Raw genomic sequence first — 27,945 nt, 5'->3', positions numbered from 1 at the left:
TAAGGATGGGGAAAGTTCACTCACTGATTACTGTCACGTGCAAAACAGACTTCACTTGGGGAAATTAATTTAATTTATAACCAATCAAATCAGAATAGGGTAATAAGAAATACAACCAAATTTTAAAAACACCTTCCCCCCACCCCTTCCTCCTTCCCACGCTTAACTTCACTCCCCATTTTCTCTCCCCCCTCCCCACCAGCGGCGCAGGGGTCGGGCAATGGGGCTGCGGTCAGTCCATCACACGCTGTCTCTGGGGCAGGAGGCTCCTCACACTCTGCCCTGCTCCAGCCTGGGGTCCCTCCCACAGGGGACAGTCCCCCACGGACTCCTCCAACGTGAGCCCTTCCTGTGGGCTGCAGTTCTTCATGAACTGCTCCAGCGTGGGGTCCCCCCGATGGGGTGCCGTCCTTCAGGCACAGACTGCTCCAGGGTGGGTCCCCCACGGGGTCACAAGCCCTGCCAGGACCTTGCTCCAGCCGACCCTGCTCCAGCATGAGCTTCCCACAGGGTCACAGCCTCCTTTGGGCATCCCTCTGCTTGGCGTGGGGCCCTCCATGGGCTGCAGGTGGACAGCCTGCCTCACCATGTCTACTCTGACACCTGAAGCACCTACTCCCCCTCCTTCTTCACTGACCTGGGTGTCTGCAGAGTTGTTTCTCTCACATACTCTCACTCCTCTCTTCTCCAGCTGCAGTTGTGCAGGTTTTTTTCCCCAATCTGAAATATGTTATCCCAGAGGTGCTACCACCACCGCTAATGGGCTCAGCCTTGACCAGCAGCAGGTCCATCTTGCAGCCGGCTGGCATTGGCCCCACTGGATACAGGGGAAGCTTCTAGAAGCATCTCACAGAAACCACGCCTGTAGCCCCCCTGCTACCAAAACCTTGCCACACAAACCCAATGCAATTCTTTTCTAGTGTTAATCTTTTATGTAAGCTAAAGGGATGGAATTTACTTATATGTAAGACAGAACATCTAGCTGAGACTGTGAAAGACCTGGGCTACCTGTTGAATGGTGAGATGGCAGATGTGCAATCATCTTTGGTTTTTAAACATGTTCAGCAGCAGAAAATGTTTGCTTACTTTTGTGTACCATTACAGCATGACTCTCTTGATTTTCCACTCAATCACAATTAGAAGTTTCCCTCCAGTATTTAACTTTTAAATCCAAATTTTACTAATACAAATTTTAACAATTCATTGCAAAGGAAGTCCTGTACCAGGACTTGTAATTTAATCTAGAATATGACAGAGGCGTAGTGACAAAGCTCAGAGAGGAAAGCCTCACACTTAAGGGCAGTAAAGGTACACAGGCGTTGTTCAAAAAGAAATAACGACACGGGAAACACAGTAATAAAAGCATAAAAGAGAAAAAAATAAGGCTGAGAATATTTCACACCTCATTTTAAATCATTCACCTCTTAATATAAAGACTAAAATTGGATATATTTAGTTCCCATCACATACACTCATCTGTAGCATGAATTCAATAGCTACATTCCTTTACTACTACAACAGGATTCATTAGACTTCTATGAAGAAAACCAGGTCCAAGCGCCAAAAAAAACTAATCACAAGCCCTCCTTTTTTAATTACGTTAACAAATTTATATTAATCTCCACAGAAATGCCTAATTAACTCCACAAGAAACAAAACAAACAAAAAGCCCGCATTAATTTTAAAAGAATAGATGGGCCTACAGTTTTAAATTATGACACAGAAATCTTTCAGATTGCAGTCACCTTTTCAGAATAATCTCAAGTCATACTTCTCAAGCCATAAAATGGTAAGCAGGCTGCAAAAAGGTACACTTACATCTAGTGGTCTAAATACAGCAGTGCTCACACCACCACTGCCTTTGGCAGACTCCTTGACCAAGCATCGAGTTATATAGAAAACAGACTTTTAATTCCTAAAAGTCAAAATTAAGGCTTACCATAAGAAGACTATGGGAACAAGGCATATACTGCTTTTTGCTTTAATGCATCTTTTTCATTAGTGAATTTGAAGACTGCCATGTAAGGTACTATTACCTTCAAATCAGCGACTGCAGTTCTCTTCCTAAAACATGCTATTTCCATTAACATTCCTGCAGGCAGTGTAATAGCAAGTCCTTTGCTAAAGCAAGATTCCCAAACTGTATAGAAATTTACAGCAATGACAATATATATTCACTATATACTAGTTGAAGTTAAAGGGCTGCTTCTGCAAATCCTTATACATGTGAAATATCCAGTTAAAGGCAACTGGGCATTATAACAGGTATTGCCAGTCTGTGGAACTGCAGTCTCAGATAACCATGATTAACCAGTGTTTAAACATAATCCTTCACAAAAAAGTAAATCATAGCTTGCCTTCAACAAATGTGGTAGGGAAAAAAAACCAGCAATTACCTTCAGGCAGCTAAGAATGTTAAGACAAAACAAAAGTGAGGAAAAAAATCCAAAATTCTTAGACTATCATTTAGTGATATGTTTTTGGCACAGCACAGAAAAATAAATAGACCTTTTTTGGACTGTACGTAACAAGGTGCAGTTAGCTCTCACAAGTTAACGAACCGAGCAACTTCAGCTACTTGTTGTTCAGCATGGTCTGAGCATTTTATAATCTCAGTCACAAAGATGGTCACTTACCACTTTTAAGCTGAAGCTCTCCTAAGCAGCCATAAGCATCCATGAGTTTTTCATATTGTCCTTTAATTGCATCCTTTTCTTCTGGAGCTAAGAAACAAAAAAAAAAAAAAAAAAAGCAGCAAACCTTAGTTTTCTAGTCTTTATAAAATTTTCAGATTGATATTGCCTACGCAAATGCTTCCCAGCTATTTCTCTCAGTAAACAAAACAACTGTAGAAAGGTAGGGTTAAAATGCTGTAAGAACACATTGATTAAGACGTGATGGGACAGAAACGCATACTGTCTCCACACACCACCCTAGAAGAAAGGAGGGCACTCTCTACCTTTTTTCCAATTTATGTATTTATTAGTAATGTTCTTTTTCTATGGTACAAATGCCACATCAGTTTCAGAATAAGTAAAGGAATATATAAGTACATGTAAACTTTACACCATTCTAAAACAAGAACAAAAATAATAATTTGTCTGGCCATAACGTAAATTTATCTTTTCTTTATGCTCAAAAAGAAATGGTTTCTGCTTCCAGATTCTCACAGTCTAGTTTCAGACAGAATTGGAATTTTTTTGTGCAAGATAAAATAATTTGATGTAGACACAATATCAGCTGTTGGTTTCAAGAGGAATTAAACAGATATTAGTGAAGAAAGAATTAGATGATTAAAATAAATCAACAAAGGGTCAGATGCTGATGCTAGATTTGCGTATTTCTGCAACAACTTATTTCAATGGGCACAAGGTGAAAATGTAGAATTTAAGCCAGAACACGGCCCAAACTTGTCATTGGCTACTTTATTAAAACCGAAGTACTTCCTGAATGCATAAATCTGCATTCTGTATATATTTCCCAATGAGGAGCAAGGTTAGCCTCATGAATAAGAAAAACAGGCTGTGGACCCTCAAATGTCCTTTTACTTCTCAAACCACAGATAAACAGCAACATGGTATTTTAGAGGTTAGCTAATACTTTACAATCTTATGTTCCTAATAAACTTCAGCAGTTAAAAAAATCTGAAACTTCTGGGCATAAAAAGGACAAACTGAACTGCCTGCAATGGATGATAGAACAGAAAAGACAGAAACAGACTTCTCTTTATAAACCTTAAGCGGCAAGTAGCTCAGTGAGAAGCATGGAAAACAGATAAATATTCTGTATATTGCTGACATTTGAAGTGAAAAGAAGGAAAATTCCATGCACAAAATTCCTTAGTAGAGACAAAGGAAATCAAAACATGTTCATCTCAGTTTTTGCACCCATACAGATTAAGGAAGACTTGTTAGTTTTTTCTTATTTTTTTGCTATCAGACTTTCACAACTTATCTACTTTGCTTTCTTAGAAACACTGAGTGAATCAGGAGAAACTAGTATAATGTTGATATCACACACACCTATGAAACAAAACATAAGCCACAGAAAGAGGATACAGGGATTTTTATTGGGTAACGTAAATGTCTGGACACTAACAGCACCTCTTAAGAGCTGAGACTACTGGAAGCTCTGTTCTCTGGCACTTCAAAAAAAAACCACCAAACTTCAGCAAAAACAGTTTAGATAGACTATAAAAACGTTTCATTAAAAAAAAAAAAACAACATCAAAAAAACACAACACCACAAACAACACCTCCCTGTCAAGCCCTCCTTATGTATACATATATAAAAAAAAGTTTAAAAATTGATGTTTCATTATTCATGGCATCTTCAGCAAGTAGAAAAGAACAGCAACAACATACCAACTTTTTCCTTAAATGTGTTTTCTGCATTAAAAGCTTGTCTTCATTCCCTTTAAAATAAAAAGGTAAAAACAGAAACAGAACTCTTGCTCCAAGTGTTCCAGCTTTAGAAGGAAACAGAGAATGACAGAAACAGCAAGAGATTCAGATCTCAGATTGATGCAGGAGCTCACAAACTTGCAGGCTAGACACAACCTGAAAGCATTTAAAAGACACCCTGAAAGCATGGTGATACTCTTCAAAACAGAATTATGGGTTGGAAAGCTGGCTGTTAAAGTGTCTGGCAAAAAAAAGTATGATCCTAAAGAATGGATTTTATTTCAGCATGGACACAAGCAACACACAACTCATGCGGCTAACAAAAGAAGACTGACACTGGCACATACAGAAGCCACCAAAGTTTCCCAGGTCAGGCCAGTGGCATCAGCATACATCAGCTCAAGGCACAGGACTTTTCCAAATGCACAAACAGCTGTATTTTGCCAATACTGGTACAGAAACGCACCATCGTTCTGGGCAGGCCATCTGACATTTGCCTGCACAACAGCATCAGTCAGGGCATCAGTACCAGCAGAAGTGCCTGGAAGGGAGGAGCAGGCTCCGAACACAAAGCTCCAGGAGGACTCCAGGCTGCATTGCCTCTCTTTTTTACTGGCTAACAACTTGCCAGTAACTTCTACACATGGCAGATTTGCCAGTAACTTCTACCACACGGCAGATTCTGTTGTTTATTCTAGGGTTCATTTTGCTCCCTAAAGCAATTTAGACTCAGAAACCAAAAGTGACAGAGATCTTTCCTTGACACCTCTGTAAAGACACAGCACACTCCAAGACCTCACCTGTGGATAGTTTGAGAGGGAAGGAACCTGCCAAACAGACACAGCTATGCCTGTGGGTCACACCAATGGAGAGGCCAGAATATTTTACTACATACAGATCCAATGTGTGTGGGGGAAAAATAAATCCCTTTATTATGGATACTGCTGGAACTTGAAGTCTCCTGTCCCATTATACTTCTCAGTGTCACACAAATTCCTGAGACACGCTGTGACCACCAGCATTTCGCATGGGCCATGACAGGGGCCTCAGGCAGCAGAGGTGAGGCAGCAGGTCCTGCAGGCTGCACACCCTCCACTCACATCCCCCGAGTGACTGGGGGGGTGACTCCTTCATGACTCCCAGCCTCCAGCCACCACAGCACTGTCTCCCCTCATGCCCTGCCAGCGTACAAGTGAGGATATAGGCGTCAAGCCTCCAGCACTGGGAGGTCCTAGCTGCACTCTGACACACCCCAGAATTTTTTTTTTACTTTTCTGGAGGAGGTAGGGGAGAAGGAATCCCCAAGAACCATTACAAAAAGCAATACACAGAAACGATGACTTAAACGTGATTTAAAAGGACATTATTGCAGAGGGCTTAAGCCAAGTTCGTATCTTATTATTAAAAAGAAATGTTTATAAATCTTAAAAATTTCTCATGGAAATCTCAAATAACTGTCATCAAAACCTGGTCTAAAACATCTAGATTATCTGCAAACAGTGTTAGGACACAAGCGCCAGAATCAGAAAGGTAGTGCTGGATGAAGAGAGTTAAAGGGAAAAATTACTACGAAACTCCAAAGAATTGTTGACAAACAGGAAAAATATAAATCTTACAAGTTTCAAGAATATTGGAAACACTGTTTTAGCAACAAATTTGACAGCTATAAGTGTCCAAAGACATAGTACTTTTCTAATCAGTAACATGAAAATAATTTCCATGTTTCTCTGTTAAATGTTCCAAAGTCAAGGGGTTTATTCTGCAAGAGCTTTCACAAAAACTCTGCATTTCAGAGGCAGTGAGAATGGTCTGCTTGAAAACCTAGGACAAGGACTGGATATTTAACTGGACTCTGCTCACATGTAAAATCCTTCCTTTTTCAAGCCAGACAGCTTGAGATACATGCATACATTCATATATATAATTAATGCACAATACTGCTACGGAAGTTGATGAAACTCATGAAGTTTTCTACTCAGAGAACAAGCTGAGTTTGCAAATACATAGTGCATTTGTTATAGGTATACAACTATAAGTTAACTAAATAATAAACTATAAGTAACTAAACAGTATACATAGTAATTACTAAATTCCACTAAAGCTTCCCATTACTTCTAGTAATGTTTACTTCCACCAAGTACATAATTGAGTATCCACCCTTCTGCAATAAATACCACAACTGTGCTGTGCTCATAACAGCTTTACAGACCTGCACACTGTCTGCATTCCTCAAGAACTTTTCTTAATATCAATTATGTAAAAGCTCCTGATCTAAATTATATATAAGATTGGCATGTTAGCTCAAAATTTTAACCCTTGCAAAACAAGAGGCAAACAATAATTCAATGAAAATAAGATACAATAAACTCGATATAAAGTGACGTTTTTCCATGCGTAAAGTATTTCAGAGCCAAAGAAAAACACCATGAAAAGACATACAACTACATATACCACACGGCCTATCCACGTGTGACTTCCTGCTTGTAAAAGCTGTAAATTCAATTGAACAGCTAGCAGGAACTGGCCAGATGTAGTCAGTTTCCTTTACTCAACCCTTCCTCAGGGCTAATCCCCCAGATTGCAGCAGGAACTGCACGGGTCTCAAACATAAGTGCTCAGAAAGGTCAGTGACCAGAGTAAGAGGGCAGAAAGGTACCATAGTTCCAAGTCCAACATTAAGGACAGACATCATAATACTTACAAATTAAAGATAAAGAAAGCTCTTGAAGAAAATAGTCTGGGACCAGATTACAGATTCTGGCTCTCCTCTCTGATTCTTAAACCTGTTTCTGGAAATAGACACCTGCTCAGCTGTGGGTACCACTAGATAGATATATAGATATACTGAAGCATTTCTAAGTGATGTGATGGGATCTCAATTGCCTGTCTCCTTTATTGGCGTCATTTAGCATTTTAGGGAAAGAAGTATGAATTTTCCCCAGAAAAAGCAAATTATCAAACAGAAATTTCATACACAAAATAAAGCTGAAAACACATGAGAAAAAAAAATATATATACACACTACTATCAGCATCTACCTAGAAATATGTCCAATGTCTGGTATTATGGGAGTTTAGATGGTTAGTTTGCCTCCAAATTCCAGACAGACCTAAAGCATTTTGTTGTATTTTCATTATCTTTCATCACTAAAATCTTGCTGTTGACATTCAATCTGAGCTACAAAGGCATTATGCTAGTCCAGCTGTATTCTGAAATACCATATAGGTCAAGTAATACAGAGTTGGGAAGAAGTCTGTGGTCAGAGTTACAGTTAAGAGTGTGAATATTCAAAACACTAAGCCATGTATTTACCAATTTTTCTAGAAAGTTATATTTCTGGTTGAAAACACAACAAACAAATCAGCAAAGTGGCACTTTGGAAAGATCGGTTCACTGGTTTTATATATTGGATTGAGAATATTCTGCTTCTAGTGAGGGATTATGTTTTCATACTTGCATGTGTATATATGAATATATTCATTCACAACCAAAGAGGAATGGACCTATAAATCCACCAGGTTTCTACTGGCCAGCCCTGTGGACTGCAGGCAGTCAAGAACATACAGATAAAAAGGAAGTCCCCAAGTCATTTCTCTAGAGCTTGACCATTATCTTTATGTGGCTCCTGTCACATATATTAACAGAAACTTGTAGTCACTAGAGACATAAACCACCAAGTAGAATTCATACCTTGCAACCACTACCAGTTTCCTAGCATAAAAAACAAATCTTGTAATCTACACTCTACACTTACACCAATACATCTTCCTTCTTCTGTGTACCTGATTTGCATTTCAACTGTAACACACGCTTGTTCTTATAACCTATAGCAGTGAATTCCAGCCTGAGAAACCATAGTTTGCAAGTGTCCATTGCCAGCACAACCAAGGAAAGCAAGGCTTCTGCTACATAGATTACTTCTACTAGAAGTTTTGTAGGGATCCACAAATGGAAAAAGTTTGACCACCACTAAACTACATATTTTATAAAACTTTGTAATTGGATAATTTAATTATTTTCTTTTTTAATTTAAAGAAAAAAGTTTTAGGAATACAGATAGAATAGGGAGACTAGCTACATAAATATACTTGCATAACAGTAAAAATGAGTCATGCTGTAGGGCTCTGTTTTGGATAGTGTATAGTGCTTAGAAATACATTCACAATAGGCTTACACATGTATTAGTGTTTGATTTCTATATCGCACTCAGTGGCATATTTACCCACCTAAATATAAAACTAAAGCTAATTGTAAACAGTGAATGTTCATACAGCACAGAAACTGCATTCTGTACAAAAGAAGATATGCAGTTAAATAATTGCCACTTCCTGGTTTAGCATCCCTTCCCCTGGAAGGCTCTACTGATTTCACTCAGCCACATCAGAGAACCACACACATACCTGCAACTGATGCCACAGTGGAGACACAGAGCTGCTTTGTGGAGTGTACACACAACTTAACTCTATATAAATTTGTCCCTAGTAAAGGCTTACTTCCCAGATCTGTGGGTGAAAGTCTGGAGGAAAAGCTTCAGTCCTACTTGCAAAAATATGCACTGTATCAACTTTGAATTTCACTGTCTTCAAAACACCATAGTCATTTAGGATCCACTATAATAGTTGTTGTAACATCCTTTAATAAAAGCAAATGCGGAATCAAAGTGCTCACAAAAAACCCCCCAAAAAACCAAAAACCACCAAAAAAACCCAAACCACCTGTGCACCCTTTGGCTCTGCCCTTGCAAAGCCATATTTGTATGCTGAATTTCAATAGCAGAGCACTCCTGTTGACATCATTTCACTAAGATTACCTGCTACAATAAGGTTAAATAACTGTATTTTCAGCACTAAAGCCTTAGTTTAGCTCAGTGACTGCCTTGACAGCAGTTCAGAACTGCCTTGTGCAGTTCACTTAATCTATAAAGTGTTAAAACTGTAATGTTTTAAAAGCAGGAACAGCATTTGTATCTATACTCTCTCTTGTAGAAGCAAAAACATTGATTCAATGACAATTTTTCTTCAGCCTTTATGGCTCTTAAGTTTCTTCCATAGAATCTTAACTATTGTTGTTCTAGTTCAGAGAAATCTTGGAAGTATTGCTTCAGGCTGTCACCCATCCTTCTGGAGATGACTGAAGCCAGTGAGCAAAAAAAGCCTCTTGCAAAATTTGCTGTTAAATTCAAAACAGTGATTTTTACCCTCCACCCTACAGTGACATCATGAGAAGAGGAAGAAAACCTCCCACCTTCAAAAATACTATGTAATTTATGCTAGAACAGAAAACTGTTCTGTTGATATCACATCACTATGCAGATTAAGTTAAGGGGTTTGGGGTTATGTAGCTAGGTTTCCTGCTGTGATTTTTGATTCCTTGATTTTTCCAAAAGTTTTTCAGGTTAGGTCTGTGTTACAGCCCAAGCATTCTCATTTTATGAATTGCTAACATCTCAGACAATTAGAGATCTCTATAATATTTTCCCACTACTGATACCAGAAGTGCAAATATTTTTCAAGTTAAAAGTATTAACTGTTTGTATGCAATAAGGAAATTCTGAAATACAAACAATTTACAACGAAAACTCTCATCATGATCTTTATAATGAGAATGAAAAGTATAAAGTCATCCATTCACAAGACAGTATCAAATCTTTGGGTTACATATTTGAAAGGGTTTATTTTAATTACAAGTTGGCCAGGAGTTTATGGCCTGTACAGAAATTGTGCTTACACAAGTGTGTGGGGTTTTAGATTTCTTTTTTGTAACACCACTTCTAGGATGATTCTCACTCCATTATGCCACTCGAACTAGGTTAAATTCAACATTTAAGTTTCTTCTAGTACAAAAGTATTACAGAAGCAATTGATCTTCCAAAAAAGTGCAGATGTCATGCCTGTTCAAGGGCAGAGACACTTAGTAATTCTGGAAAAAGAATAATGAACAATTACTAAAATTTATTCTCAGGCCTTTGGTGTCCATCTATGATTATTCTTCTCTACAGTTCTATGGACAAGGCTGCTATTGCAAAACTGCATTAACTGTTGTACAACTGAAGTGCTTCAGGTATACCTTATCTGCTTTTTAGTGTGGAAGTTTGCATAAGGCACAGCTGTGTAATTCCTTCTCAACACAGGTATGCCATTTTAAAAAAACTTTACTTTAGAAATTGAAAATCAGACAGAGAAGCCAAAATTAACACAATCCTAGTGCTATCTGAAACCACACATACATGACGTTTATGTTAACCTTCCACTGAAGCGTTCTATGGTTAGTAACAATCTAAAGGCCAGTCAAACAACAAAATTAGTGTTGTTACCACCCTGGCTGTGGCACTTCCTCTACACAATTACAAATTTACCATCACAATACCTGCTGCTGGTTTTCCCTCCTTTTCTGGTCTTTTGCTGCATAAACAGAAGAAACAAACGAAACAGGCTCAACTGGATAAGCTAGCTTTTCCTACAATATAGGAACCAACCCAGGCAGGAAAAGAGAAACCAAATGAAATAAAATTACAAAGTTATTAGCATGGAGTGGGCTGGATGCCAACATATGCATGATTACAGTTACCTCAAAAGGTGAAACTGGACTTTCAAAAAGCATGGCAAACAGGCTTTCACACTAGCTGCTATACAAATCACCACTTCAAAATTCTAACGTACATTTTAAGAGACTATATAAATTCTCTAATTAAATTTTTAGCAGTAGCAATTCAAACGGGGGATAACAACACTGGGGAAGAAAAATCTACTCTAAATTGATGACCCCCTTGGATGACTGAGATTGCAAACAATCTTTCCAACTACTGGTCATACAAATGGCTTGGGGTGCGCTAGATGAATACTGGGTCTCTCAATTTTATTCATGCACATTGACTTTAGGCAGTGGAGCTGCTTTAGATTTGTATCAGAATAAGGAAACAGATCAAAACCCATTGAAATCAATGGAGAGCTTTAATGTCAACAGGTTTTTGCATCAGGGAAAGCAAGCAAAATGCTGCTCAGTACTACCAGACCTTTCACTTTGTCAGTTCATTGAAAACTGACACAAAAAAAACCCTAGAAAAATGTAACACATTCAGGTCCACTACAACCAATGAATTTAACAAGAAACTGAACCCTCAAAGTATTACACAACATAAAATTCCAATTAAATTAAAAAAAAAAACAAAACCACAAGTGTGGCAAAGGACAGACCTTTATCATTACATGTCAAAAATTTTCCAGGACTATATCAAAACTATTCTTGTGAAAATCAGGTGCCACCTGATGACCTTTGTGGCTTTCTTAATTCATAAAATCCCCAATACCTGAAAATAAAGCATTTTAGTCTGGACATCTTGCCACCGTGTATCACAGAAAATTCAGCTCAGTGGACCTGGATCCTGCCCTGACATTGTGTACAAACCACAACACTCTCACAGTTCTTGCTACACAGAGTTCACAGTTTAAGTCTTCCCCTTTTCCTTTGAGCTGCTTGAATATCGACTCCTACAGCACCACAAATATTGCAAATGATTGCAGGAACAGGTAAGTGTCACACACAAAACCATTTAAGAACACAGCACGAGCACTGCGTGTTCATCCGCATGACTTTTTGCACCTTACATTCTCAGTCACCTCATTTTTCTGTGCGTGCCTCAACATTAGTATTGCATTAACTCATGGGCGGTAAGTATCAAAACACAAGATGAGACAACCCTGAACACGTTTACTACTTCCAATGCCCCAGGTGAGACTCGAGCTCCTCCATTAGGAACCAGACACCCAAGCAACCATATACAGTGCAAACTACAAGGGCAGGTATGGAACCACAGCAAGAAGCCAGGGTTTCTTTACGGGACATGAATCTTGAGTCAGTCATCCAAAACAGTCTCTGCTGTGAACTGGTGATTAGCACCCGATGTAGCTAAATAGAAACTTCTTCGAGAGGCAGCAGGCTCCGTCCCTTTAGCGGGACCCTCCTCTGCAGTCAGCAAGGCTCATGCTGTACAGCGTAAGGCTGCAAGGTACCAGCCTTGCACAGCAAAGGTGACCTGTGCCGAGACCCCACAGCCACCAGGCAGGCGGGTGGCCTCTCCTGGCTCTTCCACCCCGGCTGCGGGTGAGGAAGCTAAAGGCACCCAGGGCAGGGAAAGAGCCGGTCAGTCATGGATCAGGCCTGGAGTCGCACAGCAGGGAGGAAATGCTGACCAACGGTCCCCGCATGGCAGGGCACCGGGCTCACCCCAAAACCTCAACAAGTGGGCATGCCTGGAGGGCCATGCTGGAGGCCGGGGTTTAAAGGGAGGTGAGCGAGTTCCCCGGGGCCCGGCTCTGCGCTCTCCCTTCCTCTCTCTCCACGCCACAGGGCAAAGTGCCCCAAACCGCCTGGGCACCGGCCGCTGCACCCCGGCACCGCTTCGCAGGCACCACGGAGGGACCGGGCGCGCACCCACAGACACGCCGCCTCCCCACGCCGCCGGCTCCCCCGGCCCGGCCCGACCGCCCGCCCGCCGCGGGGCACTTACTGAGCGCCGCCACGGTGCCGGCCTCCAGCAACAGGCAGTCCTGGCGGGTGCGCGCCTCCAGCAGGGCGCTCGGCCCCGGCTCCTGCTTCCAGAGCAGCCGCAGCCCTTTGCTCAGAGCCATGGGAGCCGCCGGTCGCAGAGAGGAAGAGCCGGGATGCGACCCCTAGCGCGGGTGGCGAAGGGGCCTCCGTCTCCTCAAGCGCACGGAGCGCGGCGCTGGGGGCCGTCAGCAGCCCTGCGCCCCGCGGGAGCTGCTCCGAGCGCGGGGTCCCCGATCCCGGCACAGCGCTTCTCCCCGGCGGCGGGGACGCCCAGGGAGGCGGGCGAGGAGGACGGCCGAGTCTCCTTCCCGGGAGCCGGTGACCTCAGCAGGCCTCCAAGTATCTGCGGGGGGGGCGCCCGGCGGCGAAGGGAGCGGAGAGTTTGCGGCTGCCGCTTCTCCCGGTCCCCTGCGGCCCCGCGGCACGGCTGCTGCCGCCTCCTCGGGGAGTCCCGGCTGCGGCCGGCGGGGCGGGAGCAGCTTTCCCCTTTCCTCTCCGCCTTTCTCTTCCCGCCCACGGTCCCCCGTAAACTTTCCAGAGTTAACTTTGCCCCTCTGGCTCCCAGCTGCGGCTCCTCCTCCTCCGGGACAGGTACAAGCCGCCGGCGGGGCGCCACCACCCGCAGGGGGAGGGGAGGAGCGGAGGCCGGGACCGCGGGCCCGGCGGAGCGCCGTGGGCCCCGGCCCGAAGGCGTCGTTCCCCACCCCCTGGGCGGTGGGCCCGCGCCGCGGCTGCTGAGGTGTAGCCGGCCGTCGAGCCCCGACAGCCCGGCGGCCCCACCGAGCGCTTGCGGGCATCGCCCAGCGGCCCTGCGTGAGGCGAGGAGGGCCGGCGATAAGCGAAGCGCCTTGAGACGGCGAAACTGCCTTCCCCGGCCGCGTGGCAGGCGGAGGCCGCTGCCCGGCTTTGCCCTGGGGAGAGGCTGCGCTGCCTCCCGCCTCCTGTGGGGAGCGGCCGGCCGGGCTCCCCGCGCACCGCCGGGCTGCCTGCCTGCCTGCCTGCCCGCCCGCCCCGCCGGGCTGCCTGCCTGCCTGCCTGCCTGCCTGCCTGCCCGCCCCGCCGGGCTGCCTGCCTGCCTGCCTGCCCCCGCCGGGCTCCCCGCGCCCGGCCTGCCTGCGGGCCTTCCCGCCGCTGGCCGCCGTGAGGTGGTCCCGCTGGCGCAGCCGGGTAGCGCCGCTCCTTCGCGGGGTGCTTCCCCCGGCGCTCACGGAGTGTTTCGGCTGCGCCGTGAGCTGTGCATAAAGCGTTTTCGGGTAAAGGACACAAGGCACGTTTTAGGTTGACTAGTAATTACAAAGCAGTGTTCCTTCATGTAAACGTGTGCTCCCCTTCACGGATACCGAGGATTCCCTTCACAATTCCCTGTTGAGGCCGTACAGGATGAAGTGCTAGTTTTCTCCAGAGTTCAGCCATGAGGACTGGATTGAGGATGTAGGCACAGGTACACAAACGCATTTAAATAAGAGAAAATTTGCTCAAATTGCTAGCAGAAATTGTAGTCCTATTCATACGAAGCTAAATCAAGCACAATTCTAATTTGTTAGCATAGCAGAATTATGCCTTACACTTACATGAAGAGAAACTACAAAATTCAAAATACCCAAACTACCATCTGTTGCAACTGTCTCACGTAAATGTTGAGTACATCAGCCATGGCTGAGCTCTGCCCGGTGGAATGTAAGAATCCCTGCCCCCACTAGTCGTTTGAAAAGAAGATTAATTTTAGGCATGTTTATGGCATGAAAACAGATAGCATTTGGAAAGGATCTGGTAGGGAAAGGTGGGACTGGTGTTTGCATAGGGCTTCCCCCCCCCCCCCTTCCCCCAACCCTAATCTTTGATATTATGTAGGGTGAGATAGAGTGATGGGTAATGTAAAAGAAATGACCCATAAACTGTAGACATTAAGTGACCAGGATGAAAAAAGTAAGAGAGCACACAGCTCAAAAGTTTGGGGGTTTTAGAGGATGTAAGAAAGTGTGTGAATTAACCATTCTCAAACAAAAAAGGTATGCCTTTCTTACAGCTGTCCTATGGGAATGGCAGACCAAGAATCCATTTATATCTTTGTCATCTTTCACCATGACCTGTTTCCCTAGAGAAAAGTGCTTACTCTATATGAAATACTGAAAGTATCACTTAAACAATTAGAGCTGCCTAAGACAGGTGTAGCACATGATTTTTAAAAGATGCCCTGCATCATGCACTTCTGTATTTAAAAATAAAATTAAAAATTAAAAATTGTGTGTGTGTGTCTTTGCCTTTGAGGAATGATTCTTCATAGTCATCTTTAAACTCCACCATGAGAGTCGACTGTCACTTGGAGGACACTGGTATGTCACTCTGTTGCCCATGCTTGTAACTCATTAGTAGTTTTTGTCATTAGTGCTTTTCATTGCAAATTCCAAGAACACAAAATTTAGGACTGTTAATAAAAAACTTACTGTCAGATTTGCTGGGCCAAATACTAGAGAAAGGACTGGTGCACCTGGGATAGTATTGTTTTCAGGACCTTAAATCACTATGAGGGGATGAAGATGTGAGAGGAAAACTCAGATGAAGGTGGAAAACCAGAAACCTTTAGCAGTGTGTATGACAAAGGTGGCTTCGTGAATGAGCCCTTCTTAATCTTTTACAGATAGATCATTTCAGATAGTTCAGTTACAAAACATCCACAGTGTGGAAGGATGCATTTTTAAAGGTGTGATGTGATTACTGAAAAAGCAGTAAGTCAGTTAATTAGACTTTATGTCACAGGTCAGTCACCTTAGAAACCTAAGGCTGAGAAAGCCACTATCAGAAAATGGTGGAGCGATATGAATAGAATATGACATGAGTAAGGCCATACAATTTACAAATCTCCTTCACGCAGCATAACATCCAAAGTGAGGGCTTAGATAGCAACCTTGTTCGATATATTAGGAGGGTATGTGAAAGTTTCCCTTGCCTTATTTTATGGCAGTCAAGATATTTTCATCTAACCAAACTGACTATGATTCAATGCACGAAAGTCCCTTTTTGAGGGAAGATGTTGAGACTGACAGATCATCTTTTAGCTGACATTTGGACTTGAGCTGTCTTGCTCCGGAGCATTCGTATGTGAGTACTGTAGAAACTGATTCTTGTAGTTATTTTGAGGAGTCCCTCAGGTGAACTCATTCCCTTTTCCACAGCATCTGTGGCCATACACCCTCATTAACTCCTCAGCATTTTTTAATTTCATCTTCCTTTGTTAGTGGATTTTTGCTTTCTTTTAATCTTCTGCCTTGATAGTTTCATCATACTAGTTTCTTTGTCCCTCTTCACACTCCCATCTTTGGTTCTTTATCACTCTACCTCTGAGCAGTCACAGATATTTTGCATTGCTTCCTGACTGTTCCCACAGCTATAGTGGGAGGTGATCCCGCTGCCTCTGCTGCCTTCAGCTGAGAGAAGCAACAGGTCAGTGGGCTCTCTCTACTATTCTGCATGCACAGAATGGTGGAATTATTTTGGAAAGTGGAACGCTTCTTGTCAGCAATAGTGCTCCTTTGCTTTCTTTTTCTCCTTCCAACTTCTTTTCCAGCTCCTGTCTTTACAGGAGGGGGAGGGAGATCCTTCTTTCTCCCTGTCAGAAGGGGAGGAATCCTTAAGATCTCATGTTTGCTGACTGCAGAACTATGTGAAATGCAGTTCAACCAAAATTTCAGCACTGGTATGTTAGGGGGCCAGCCTCCATGGTAGGAGGATACAGCCTTCAGCTACTAAATGAATTTTAATTCGTGTTAGCTCACCTTGGCATATTGTGTTCCAGATAAAGTCCACACTGTGTTTATACAGATTTTTCAAGTACTGTTCTTTTGCTATCATTAGAAATTCAGCTGTTACCTCAGCTTTAAAAGTCGCCTCAGCGTAATTTCTGAACACTTCTATCTTCTTCCAAATCATGATTCAGTCTGGTTCACATTTCTCGCCCATCCCATCCCCAGCCCCTTGTTTACCTCTGAAGCGTGCTATGCATTATGACTCCTGCTCCTAGGTCTTTATGGTAATGGATGTTTACAGGGTCTGGATAACTGCTTTAATGAAAAAGAGTCCTGCATTTTGATCTTAGCAGGTAGCACTGTATGTTTGTCTGGAGATCATCATCAGAAGAACAAAAGGGGTGATACAAACCTGAGTTTAACAGAACTGGGGAGAGCAGGGTATATTGGGCTTAGCTGTCTGTGACCTGTCTGGAAGTGCTGTGTGAACGCCATATCCTAGACTTTGGGGCACAGAATATCTGAGTGTCCCTGTAGTATTACTTGCCTGTCTTTATGTGCTACTGAGTGACCTGGTGGTCTTTGCAATCTGGGACTCTTGTACAAAAAGCTTTGCTAATACACAGTAAACAAAAAACCTAAAAAATATCTGTCTGTGTCCAGTATTATGCTACTGGAAGCAATATTAATTTTTTTAAAGATCTGAAATCAAGTATAAAAGCTTACTTATGATGGCATTCCCTGGAGATTTCTGGCCACTTGCACATAGCCTCAGTGGTCACAAATTCCTCAGGAAATGTGTGTGCCCACAAGGTCATTGAAAACAGTTTTGGTTTTGCCTTTTATGAGAAGCTTTTGACTTCAGTAAGTAAAGAAGAAATAGGGGAAATGCCTCAGCATAGCTTTTCCTGCACATGACATTCAAAACAACTAGTAACTGCTGCTAATATACAAAGCCTCTTATTGTTTTCACATTTTTAAATTAATATTAGAATAACTTTTATTTAAAGCTGAATTTGCCACAGGCAATCATTTACAACATCTGTAGGTTAAAGAGCTCAAAATACTGCTCTGAAAGTAGCTGTGGGTTTTAAATGTCACCTCAACACTCACAGTGAAATTGAGAGAAGAGCTTTCTATTCTAGTTGGTTAACACTTGTCTTGACTGCGAAGAACTTTGTGTACAAAAGACATCTGGTACTTCATTACAGAGACAGTCTGATACACTTTGATCTAGGTCACTGTTTCTCTAAAAGGTCAACAGCATTTCCTTAAAAATAACTCGGAAAAGCATAAGAAAAGTGATAAATTAATATGCTTTATTTGTGTGCTTAGATTTTGACAAAGAACATGTGACTTTGCCATGAGTGTAAGAGGAGTGATGCAGAGACAATTTCTTTGCTTAAGCCAGTGACAGTATTTTCAACTTTCCACTCCTATTTACAATTTTTCCTGACGAGCTCCCATTATTCCTTGCCCTTGTGGTCTGTGGTCCTTAGAACAGAAAAAAGAAACTTCTAATGCTAATATTTCTGTATCAGTATTACTATTTAACCAATTGTTTGAAAGGGAGAAGGGTGGGTTAATAAAGCAGACCTGAGCTTCCAGTTCAGCAGGACACTAAAACATATGCCTAACTTCATCAGTAACCTAATTCTCACAGCTTCTTGCTTGGATGAGACTTCTGAAGTGAATAAATAGTGTGGGTTCAGCTGCTAAAGGTGGCTGGACTGGAAGCCAACTGGCTTTAGGTCCAGACTGAGTCAGGGCCTACCTGGCTGCAGGCTGCATCTCCAGATTGGCAGAAGTTTGGGCTGTGAATTCAAGCTCTGAACATGTACCAGAAGTGGCTGAGAGATGCTCTAGTGGCGTGCTAACTGTTTTATAAATGCTGCTAATGAAAAATCGTGTTTGAAGTGTTGTTGGGAGGTCAGTGGAATTTCCCTCCTCCTCTTCAACTTATATTTTAACTGTGTGCGCTAAATGAGACATCCATCTAGAGAGACAGATTGACTGCATTCACAGATAGTAGCCTTTTCTTATTAAGAGACTATTTTCAGTAACAGCAGCTGCTTTAAAGCTTAACTTTCTTCATCCCAAAACTATGTGCAGATGAGCAGCATTAGTCAGATGGTGTTTATTTAGGCAGTAATAGTGACCAGACAAGCAGATATAATTTTTATTCTTTCTTCCAGACTGACATGATTAATTGTAGGTATTCCTCTCTCATGCTCAAAGGACTAGGAAGCCACAGAGTTTTCCACTGCTTCTTGCCTAATTTTCTGGAACTCCTGATAGAAAGCAAAAATGCTTAATAAAATACAAAGTAAATTAAACTGCTTAATATCTTACACAGGCAGAGATGCAGCATGTGCATCGGCAGTTTTTCTCAGTGAGCACGTGCCTTTTCTTATCTCCTGACAAATTGTGCACACCTGTGTTGAACATCGAAAAGCAGGGAGTCATGATTACCCCATATCAAGGGATATGGTTTTGATGAGGCAAAAAAGGCCTTCATCTTGTCCATGAATCAACTATGAAGAAAATTCCAGAAAGAGGCAATCCCAGATTGCCTGTTGTAGCATTTCTCTAGTATATAGCGGTTACCATTGTCACAGACAGGGTACTGGAAAAGACTGCAGCAAAGTCATTCCTAATTTCATTCCTAAATAAGAATTGAACTGTTCTGTTGATGCTCCATATTTGTAAGAAGTTTTCCTGGTTGTTCAGAACCTGTGAGTTTCATTGTCTGTTGAGATGTTCTAGCCAGACAGAAACAGATGAATACAAGGGTGGGAAATGCAAGAATAGAACAGAAAGCTGATTATGATACAAAATATGAACCTGAAGCTAAATAATTTAAAAGAATAAAACCCACCCTTGCATTTCTTAAATTATCCAAGTTGTACAGAAATTGGAAAAGTTGAGGAGAAAATGCAGCCTGTCAAGTCACAGCAGGGTTTCATATATATCTGGATAATTTTGATGGTGCAGTTCACTTTATTTATTGAGGAAAATGTTAGCTTCTGATTCCTCTTACTATGATTCATTTGTAAATGGATTCTGTTCACATAAAAATCTTTAGTTATGTTGTTCTTGAGTCTGTATTGGGTAATGCAGACTACACATGAGGAACAAAAGGAGCAGATAGAGTAGATGAGACCTATAATGAGGAATTTAACAATGAGGGGTGGGAAGAGAGGGCAAGGAGAATGGAGTTTCCATACTCAATTTCTAATTCTAATTCATGTTAATTTATTTGAAGCTTCTTGTACTAAAGTCTGCCCTCAGTGTAATCAGACATTCAAGGGAGAATATCTTCTATGGAGTTTCAGCATGTAAGCATATAGTGGGAGTTGTTTGGACACTCATAAGGATAATGGAGCATGTTAACTGAGTTTATTTTCAGTGCTGGCTATATACAGTTGTAGCATTTTGTAATAGGATTTTGTTAGATGAGCACATGTTCTGTGTTCACCGAAATGCATATATAAAACCAAAGGAGGCTGGTATTTTAAAGCAGTCTCACATTCCAGTTCTTTTTTTCTTGCATACATAACACAAAGCTAAAGCAAAAATAAAGTTTTTTTGTGAACATAAGTGAATGCTGGACACAACCTATCCATGTAAAGGTTTCAGATACAAAAAAGAGATAACAAAAATAGAGTGCTCTACTTGGAGAGCACCACTTTAATACAATCAAATCATGACATCAATGGGTTTTCAGAAACTAAGTGCTTACCTTCAGAAACATGAATTTGTAACAAAAGTACATGAAATCACTGCTTTCCAAAAGAAAGAAAGAACGAACTTTAGAGAACACAAGGGGCAAAATTTATTGCTGTTCTTTGACTCATTTCATCTTGTGTAAATCAATATATTATCAGCATTTTACTTTTTCATACTTTTCTTCAGAAGGATTTCATAGGTCTTTAAACACAGCGTATGGCAGCAGTAATCTGTGCCATTACCCTGGTGAAACACAACCACTATCTAGCAACCAGTACCACCACCCTACATCTACTGAGAAAAGGAGCCTTATATCTCTGTAATGAGTAGGTTAATTTCTGAACCCTGGTTCTTTATATATAAGTTCCATGGGAAACATTCCCTAGGTGTAAGATTCAGGATTCATTTGCTGCATCTTTCTTAAGATACAGAATTTCTAGCTTTTACCTTTGATAATGGACCACTTGTATGCCAGATATTAACCCACATCGAAAAAAGCCATGTATTCAGTCACCCTCTCAAAGCAACCCAAACTGTCTTGCATGCATAGATTTGTTCTTCTCTTATCACACGTCAGTATTTTTTCCATTTTAGTTGCATCCAATACAACATATGTGGTGCTTTTAAATTGAGGTTAGGCTTGTTTATCTCATTTAATTTTATAAACAGATGCTTTGCAGTAGAGCATTTCTCATGTTCTAGAAAGCCCTGCCCATTAATGTTCAGATTTAGGAGGGGTTTCAGACCAAAGAGCAAGGGAGCAAAAGGCAGCGTAATAACATGCTTCCATGAAGGAATGGGAACATACTTGTTTACATGGAAGACTGAGGGTTTGGGGTTTTTTTTTAACTGCTTTCGTAAATTTTGAAAAATCTTGTAGAAATAGCATTGGGTGATAATCTCAGGTGTTCCTTTTCTCAGCAGCTTTATAACAAGATGACTTAGACCAACTAGTTTGAAAAGCCAGTGAATATGAACTAGTTCAAATCAGAATAGTTAACGGAGTTCCTCAGTACAACACCAGCCATGAACTGGAAAAGGGTAAAGAAAAACTGAAACAGTAAAATAGAGAAAACTGGATGAGGAGTCAAGCTATTTCACAGCTCCATAATTTATGGTGAATGTGGAGTGAATAACATATGTTTTTCTTGAAAGGAAAGAAGGATTGTAGAATGAAGTGTTACCTCTGTCAGTGCTGCTGTAAAGGGGTAGCTGATGAAATAGCACAGGGTGTGTGAATGAGGAGAACAGACCAGAAAAGAAAAGGACTGAGGAAATACCATGGTTTAAAGTTATTTGAACAACCGTTTTGGGATGTTACATTATTCTTAATGCACCAATTAAATCCATGGACTATGTGCATGTACAAGTAAAAATAGGTAGGCTTCCATTCTGCTTGCTAGTCAACATTTGGGTTTTGACAGTTTGACTTGTTTATTTAGGTGGGCCATTCTCCTTCACTAAAACAAGATTTTGCATTGCTTTTACAAAAAGAATTGCCTGTACCTCTAACCCATGCCATATCTATTATTAACGTAGAAACCATTATGGGGTTTGAGATTGATTAAGAATGACATGTTCCCACCCAGGGTGCAGGTGGTTTAGACTTCCCTGTGCCTGTAGCCTTCATGCAATCCCTGCTAGCCTGGGGATTGGTCATGGCACACATAGCAAAAATGATTAGTCCACATAGATAAGTAGGCTAGTCTAGCGCTTGGTGGCCCTGCTGATTAAAAGTTACAGCAATTAGAGCTAAACTCATTTGCAGGCTACTACATTTTTTTTTTTTTTCTCCAAATGTGCGGGAATGGAGTAGCTCAAAAATTATCAGGGTGGAAGTGGGGTGAGAAACCACTTTTCCCTCTAGTCTGCACTCCATCCCTAGGACATTTCCTCACTTTTGGTAGCAGCCACACCATTACAGGTACGCCAGCAGCACCCAGGCAGGCTGGTGTAAATGGGAAGGGGTGAACACAGAGCACGGGCAGGCAAAAATAATCTCAGCAGCTTGGTAAAGCAGGGATGGTGGTGGTGATGGAAAGACTGTGTGTGGGTGTGGCTGCAAAAGCTCAGCAAAGCTGTGGATTTTGGGGGAAGCCAGCTCCTGGGGTGTGAAAATTAGTGCCACGCAAAACTAACTTTGGAGGGCAGGGGAAGCTGGAGTATGACACCAGTGCTCATGTTTTCCCCTCTGTTCGAAGCCAAAAGCAACAGCCCTACTTCTGTCACACACCCAGTCTGTCATTCACCTCGTGCAACGTCTGTTTGCTGCTGTTTTCATTAATTCTGCTTCATTAGCTATTTGGATTGACTTCCTTGCTGCCCTCATCACCGACTTTATTTTCTCTTCCTTATGCTCCCATTACCCTTCCTCTTCTTTTTCCCTCCCCCTCCCTTCTCCCTGCTTTGTTCTCTGACACTTTTTGCCCAACTGGTCAGCTGATGGTTAGTTTCTGTTATTAGTGATCTTCATGCATAGGGAGAGTTACTGCTTGATTATCCCTGCAATCACTTCCTGTGTCTTTTAAAAAGATGGGTGCAATGACAGCTTTCCTGTGCTCTTCTTACAGAGTAGCTACCTTGAATAATATTCCCTGCATATTTTAGTAAGAGTTCAGCTGAATTCTCTCTTTACTCCTTCCAGAAATTTGAAATAGACTTTGTCTTGTCCTGGAGATTTATTGCAAACTACATGGAGGGGGCAGAACTGGTGCAGATCTTTTCCACATGGAAACACTGATGTTCCTAGCATGCCTGAATGAAAGCAGAGATGCTCTCATTCAGCTTAAAAATGCCTCTTAGAAGACAGAGTAAACAAACTCAGTTTAATCCTAGAAGCTGCCACTGAGAAGGCTGCCCTCATGGGTGGATGGGCCAACATATTGCAGAGAAACCATTATAAAATGACTACTTTTAAGCAATCTACTACCTTAAAAGACAGATCTATGCACATTGGCTAGACTTAATAGATTAATATATTTTTTATGATCATCTGCAATATTGCCTAGTGCTGGCTATTGAGTTTAACTTAGTGGTGGCTGGAGTCCCACAGGAGAAAACACTCAAGGTATCCTGGGGCAGATTTCCAGGGCTGTTTACCCACTGTGTGAGAAGCCAGCTGTACTCACACCCTCTCTGTGCCTTCAGGGCCACCAGCCCTCTAGCACAGCCTTTTCTGGCAAAGCACAGAGCAGAACCAACACACATTGTAAGATCTTAGCAGGCTCTGCACAGGGCCAGACAAGGTGTCATTACATCCTGGGGTCAAGGGGGAACTGGAAAGCAGCAGTGCACATCTGTCTTGTCTTTCTCCATGCTGTAGAAGAGTTTATCACCAGACCTGTGTGCTGCGCACACACCTGGAGCCAGCCAGGGTTCAGCAGTGGACCTGAGCTGATTACCGCTCTCTGGCTCCACAGCAGTGAGAAACAGCCCAGAGACCATGTACAGCTCCATGGTGCTGTCTGTGCAGCTGCAGGTGTCCGTGCAAGCTCCCTTGCAACAACCCAATACAATGTTAGTTGGTTGGGTTTTGGTTTTTTCCATGACACAAAATCCCCTTCAGGAAGGGCTGGTATACTTTACTATTAAAAAATTACTTAAGGCCACTAGTCATTTTTACTAGATACTAACACTAAATAATTACAACATAAGCCTAGCAGCTCACTTGGAGGGGAGCTGTGTCAGACAGCACCCACAAACACAGCTTTTCTGAACTCTTGTTCTAGGAGCAGATCAAACCCTCAATCCCCTCTGAAGCCCCTGCTGCTCCTGCAAGTTGCCCTTTTCTCATGCTGATTTTACACCACATTCAAATAGATCCAACTCCTGTAGCCATCCTGCAGACATTTTACAGTACAGCAGCCTTTGGATAGCAACCTCCTCTTAGTGATGGCAAATTTGGTTTAAATTTTGGAAGACTTTCATGAACACTTGCATTGTGATTTTGTTTGGGGTTTTGTTGTTGTTGTTGTTTCCTTTCTGCCAAGCATTAAGACTGTGTTTATAACCAGATAGACCGGCAGTATTTGTTACACCAGTAAAGTTTACTGCCAAGTAAGCATAAACATGCTAATGCTAGGGAAGGGATGTTCTGTACCTACCTCTTTCCCAAAACTTTGTCTTGGAGAAAAACAAGCAAGCAAACAAACAAGTAAGCCCTTGCTTAAGTTTGGTAGGTGTGATTTGGCCAGAAATGTCACTACTTAAACAGGGAAGACAAATGAAGGTTCCTTACTTCTCCACTTTCTTTGCTAGCATAATGAGTCCTGAGCAGTGCGGTCCCGGTGAGCGCAATCAGAAGGGAACCTCCTGGGGCAGCGTCAAGCTCAGCAACTCCATCCTAACAGCAAGCAGCCCATTTTATATTTTGCTACTATATTGCTACAGATGCTGTGTTTAACTTTTCATTCACTTATCTTCCAGCTGCTGAGTTTTTAAACCAAATATTTACTGAGCTTAAAAATACTGGTCAACAATTAGAAAGCTGTCCCTCATCCTTGTATAGCCCTCACTATTGAGGCACCTTCTCCTTTGGAAATAGTTTGACTTGGTGAATTGTATTATTGGATGCACCAAACTTGACAAGATCCAGTGTCTGGCTTTGAAAAAAATTGATTAAAAATAATAATATAAATAGATGAACATTGGATAAACAGTGGTGCACTCTTGTTTTGGGCTACTGAAGGTCTGCGTTTCCAGCATATCATTGGACATTATAGTGGCAGATTTTTTTTTTTTTTTTAAAGATTAAAAAAAAAAGATGGGATTTTCACATAAACATTTTAAGGGGCTTTAAGAAATGCCAGTAGATATTTCAGATTCCTAGTACAGTTGTGAGCGCTGGTAGTATCATGAGGGGATGCCATCCTATCCAAAGCCCTGCAGACAGTCTTACGGAATGGCAAGAACATACTAGCAATGACATCCTCCTGCCCTAGCAGGAGATGCAGTCTGAGAGATGCCAACGAAATGAATACAGTGCAATTTATGTTAGGAGTGTAATAAATTTTGCTGGGTCCAGAAAGGTCTAGATGAGCAGGCAATGCACAAAGATCACACAGCAGCAGGGAGATACTCTTCCCCCAAAATGTGAAGCAGAGAAGTAAGCACAATAAAGAGATGCATTTAATCTCTTAATTTAATAAGATTAAGAGATTAAAGTCTATCTAGATTTACAAATATTACAAAGAGTTTGTGTTTTGTTGAGCTGTGTTTGAAATGGCAATGTTATTTGCTAATTATTTTAACATGACTATTGTTCTAAGATAATTCATTGTCCTAGAAACCTCTACCACTTCTGTATATCAAGGACTATAGAGTACAACAGCTAGTACCTCACCTAACCTAATTATCTTGATGTAATTACAGATCTGAAAGAAGCCTGATAAATACTTAGCTTTTGTATTGGAAGTACTGTTACATTTAGCATCCAGTTTAATTCACAACTGTCACTTTTTTTTTTTTAACAGACTGATTTTCTTCAGATATTCTACTATAAATGGTCACAAATTAAAAGCTTGCCTCTCAATTTATCAGTTTTCAGTCCCTTTACCCTCTCCTTTGGTACTGAAAGGATGAGAGACCGCTCTTCACAGTCCCCATTCTGTAAACTCCAGTCTGATGTCCCACTATTTTCAAGTCTCCTGTGGGTGATCAAATTCACTAGTCATTGAGGCATCATATAATTGCAGGTGGATGTGGGTGGATGCTATGACAAGCAATTTAATAGGTACTTCTTGCATGTATCAGAAACTGCGCCATTGTAAACTGTCAGGGGCTCTGGAGTTAGGCATCAGCTGAAGGGTCTGGGGCCAGAGCAGGGCAAAGGAGGAGAAGGAAGCTGGGTAGGGGCCTGGGGATTGCAGTTTTGAATTTAGGTGGATTTCAGCATCAAATTTCTCCCTCAGAATTAGCAGTTGGGTTCCATCCTCAGCCCTCCTACCTTCTTGGCATATGGCAATTCATTTGTCCCTCTTTCCCTGTCAGCAATATACACAGAGAATACTCACACATCCTGGTACAGGTGTGTGATGGCAAAAGGTACAAATACTTGTCTGTCCGTCCATCCATCCATCCCTCCACTAACGTTTCCTGTGAGGAAGCCTACAGGAAAAATTATGTACATTCAGAGCAGGTTAATTTACTGAAACCAGTAACTGGAAAGCTCACCTGGTGCTTCCTTTCATACTGCTCCTTGATCTTTGCTAGCTCAGGGCAGACATTGTTTGTGGGCAGCAGGAAGCCTGAAGAAACAGTGAGACACCGAAACATCAGACTGCAGCATGCTCCCTTGGCCGGACACCCCCAGGCAGCTGTGTTTCAGTCCCAGGGCACTTGACTTGCTTTGGTTTAGCTAATGTGCAGTGCTCTTCCTCCCCTAAGCTCAGTGCTGTGTTTACAGACACAGCCTTTCTGTTGGTCACCCCTTCACGTAAATGGGACCGCACAGCCCACTGACTCACTGATCCCAGCCGCTTAAGCTCATCCCTTCTAGGTAGCCCAGCACGAAGGCATTTTCCTAAGAGACATGTTACAGTTGAAATGCATAAGGGCTCCACAGTGTAGTTATTTCTGGCAGGGACCCAACAGCTAAACAAAATTAATGCCACTGCCCATTGCCCATTCTCTCATTGCTTCTTACCTTTGGGTAAATCTTTTCAGGAAATGCTGAAAAGAAATTCAAAACCCTAACAGAGACCTTTAATATTTTTTCCCCCTTTCCAGAGTCACAGACTTTCTCTGCCTTGCCAAGCCCTGCAGGCAATGCCTTTTTTCTACTGCCCCAGCCAAGCCTCTTCTAAGCTGGGCAATGACAAATACTCTTTCCTGTATCCCTCTCTCCTCCCTTCCCCTTTATCAGTTGTTAGATGGTCAAAGAACCTGCCTGGTTACTGATTCACTTGGCAGATCAGTTTTCTCAGTTTTACACCTTTCTTCGCAGGCTTGTCATCCCAGAGGGACTGACTCAGCAATCTTAACTAGCACAAATGCTGCACATTCCTATATACATGCATACACATATATCACTTGTCCCCTATTCCTTGCTCTTGGCGAGTCTCTTTGAGAACAGACTAATAACTAAGTAACAGGCTAAATAAGTAACATACAGTTCAAAAGAAACCAAACCACTACATTTTTAATTTTTTTAAGTCTCCACAATCTTTCTATATTTTCTGTTATTTTTATACTTTTACCTTTTACCATTAGTCTGCTGAGATAACCTCAAACAAACCTCTTGGAGCTAGCAACTTAATTATAACTTTAAAATTCTACTCCATTATATATTTTTTAGAAAAAATATTTCTTGGAATAACAGTTTGTCAAATCATTCGTTTGTTTGGGGAATGACATTTCAGAAGATAAAAGATACCAAGTGAAGAGTAACAATTTTAGATTTGGATCTACTGAGATTTAATTGCAACAGAAGGCAATGTGAATTAAAAGGGACCTTAAACTGATAAACATGTGCTAAGACAAAGTAAGTTTATTAGCAAATAATGTTAAAAACTGAACAGTCTTCA

The 27,945-nt window shown here is 41.9% G+C and overlaps 1 protein-coding gene across 3 annotated transcripts in view; it reads right to left on the bottom strand.

Moving 5' to 3' along the window:
* Positions 1-13,428, bottom strand: part of SYNJ2 (synaptojanin 2) — a 71,772-nt gene extending 58,344 nt beyond the window's left edge. For 2 of the 3 annotated variants that reach the window (XM_040597359.1, XM_040597360.1), the window contains exons 1-2: positions 12,910-13,428; positions 2,637-2,723 (exon numbers count right to left, since the gene is read on the bottom strand). In XM_040597359.1, coding sequence (XP_040453293.1) covers positions 2,637-2,723; positions 12,910-13,030 — 208 coding nt within the window. In that variant the 5' untranslated portion in view covers positions 13,031-13,428. Of the gene's footprint in view, positions 1-2,636; positions 2,724-12,909 lie in introns of those variants that run through there. The other variant, XM_040597361.1, reaches the window with a different exon arrangement.
* Between the last annotated feature and the right edge of the window lie 14,517 nt (positions 13,429-27,945).

This window comes from Falco naumanni, chromosome 6 (assembly GCF_017639655.2).
Source record: "Falco naumanni isolate bFalNau1 chromosome 6, bFalNau1.pat, whole genome shotgun sequence".
Lineage (NCBI taxonomy): Eukaryota > Metazoa > Chordata > Aves > Falconiformes > Falconidae > Falco > Falco naumanni.
Note: the sequence above shows the minus strand (reverse complement) of the source record. Positions and strands in the feature narration are given on the sequence as shown.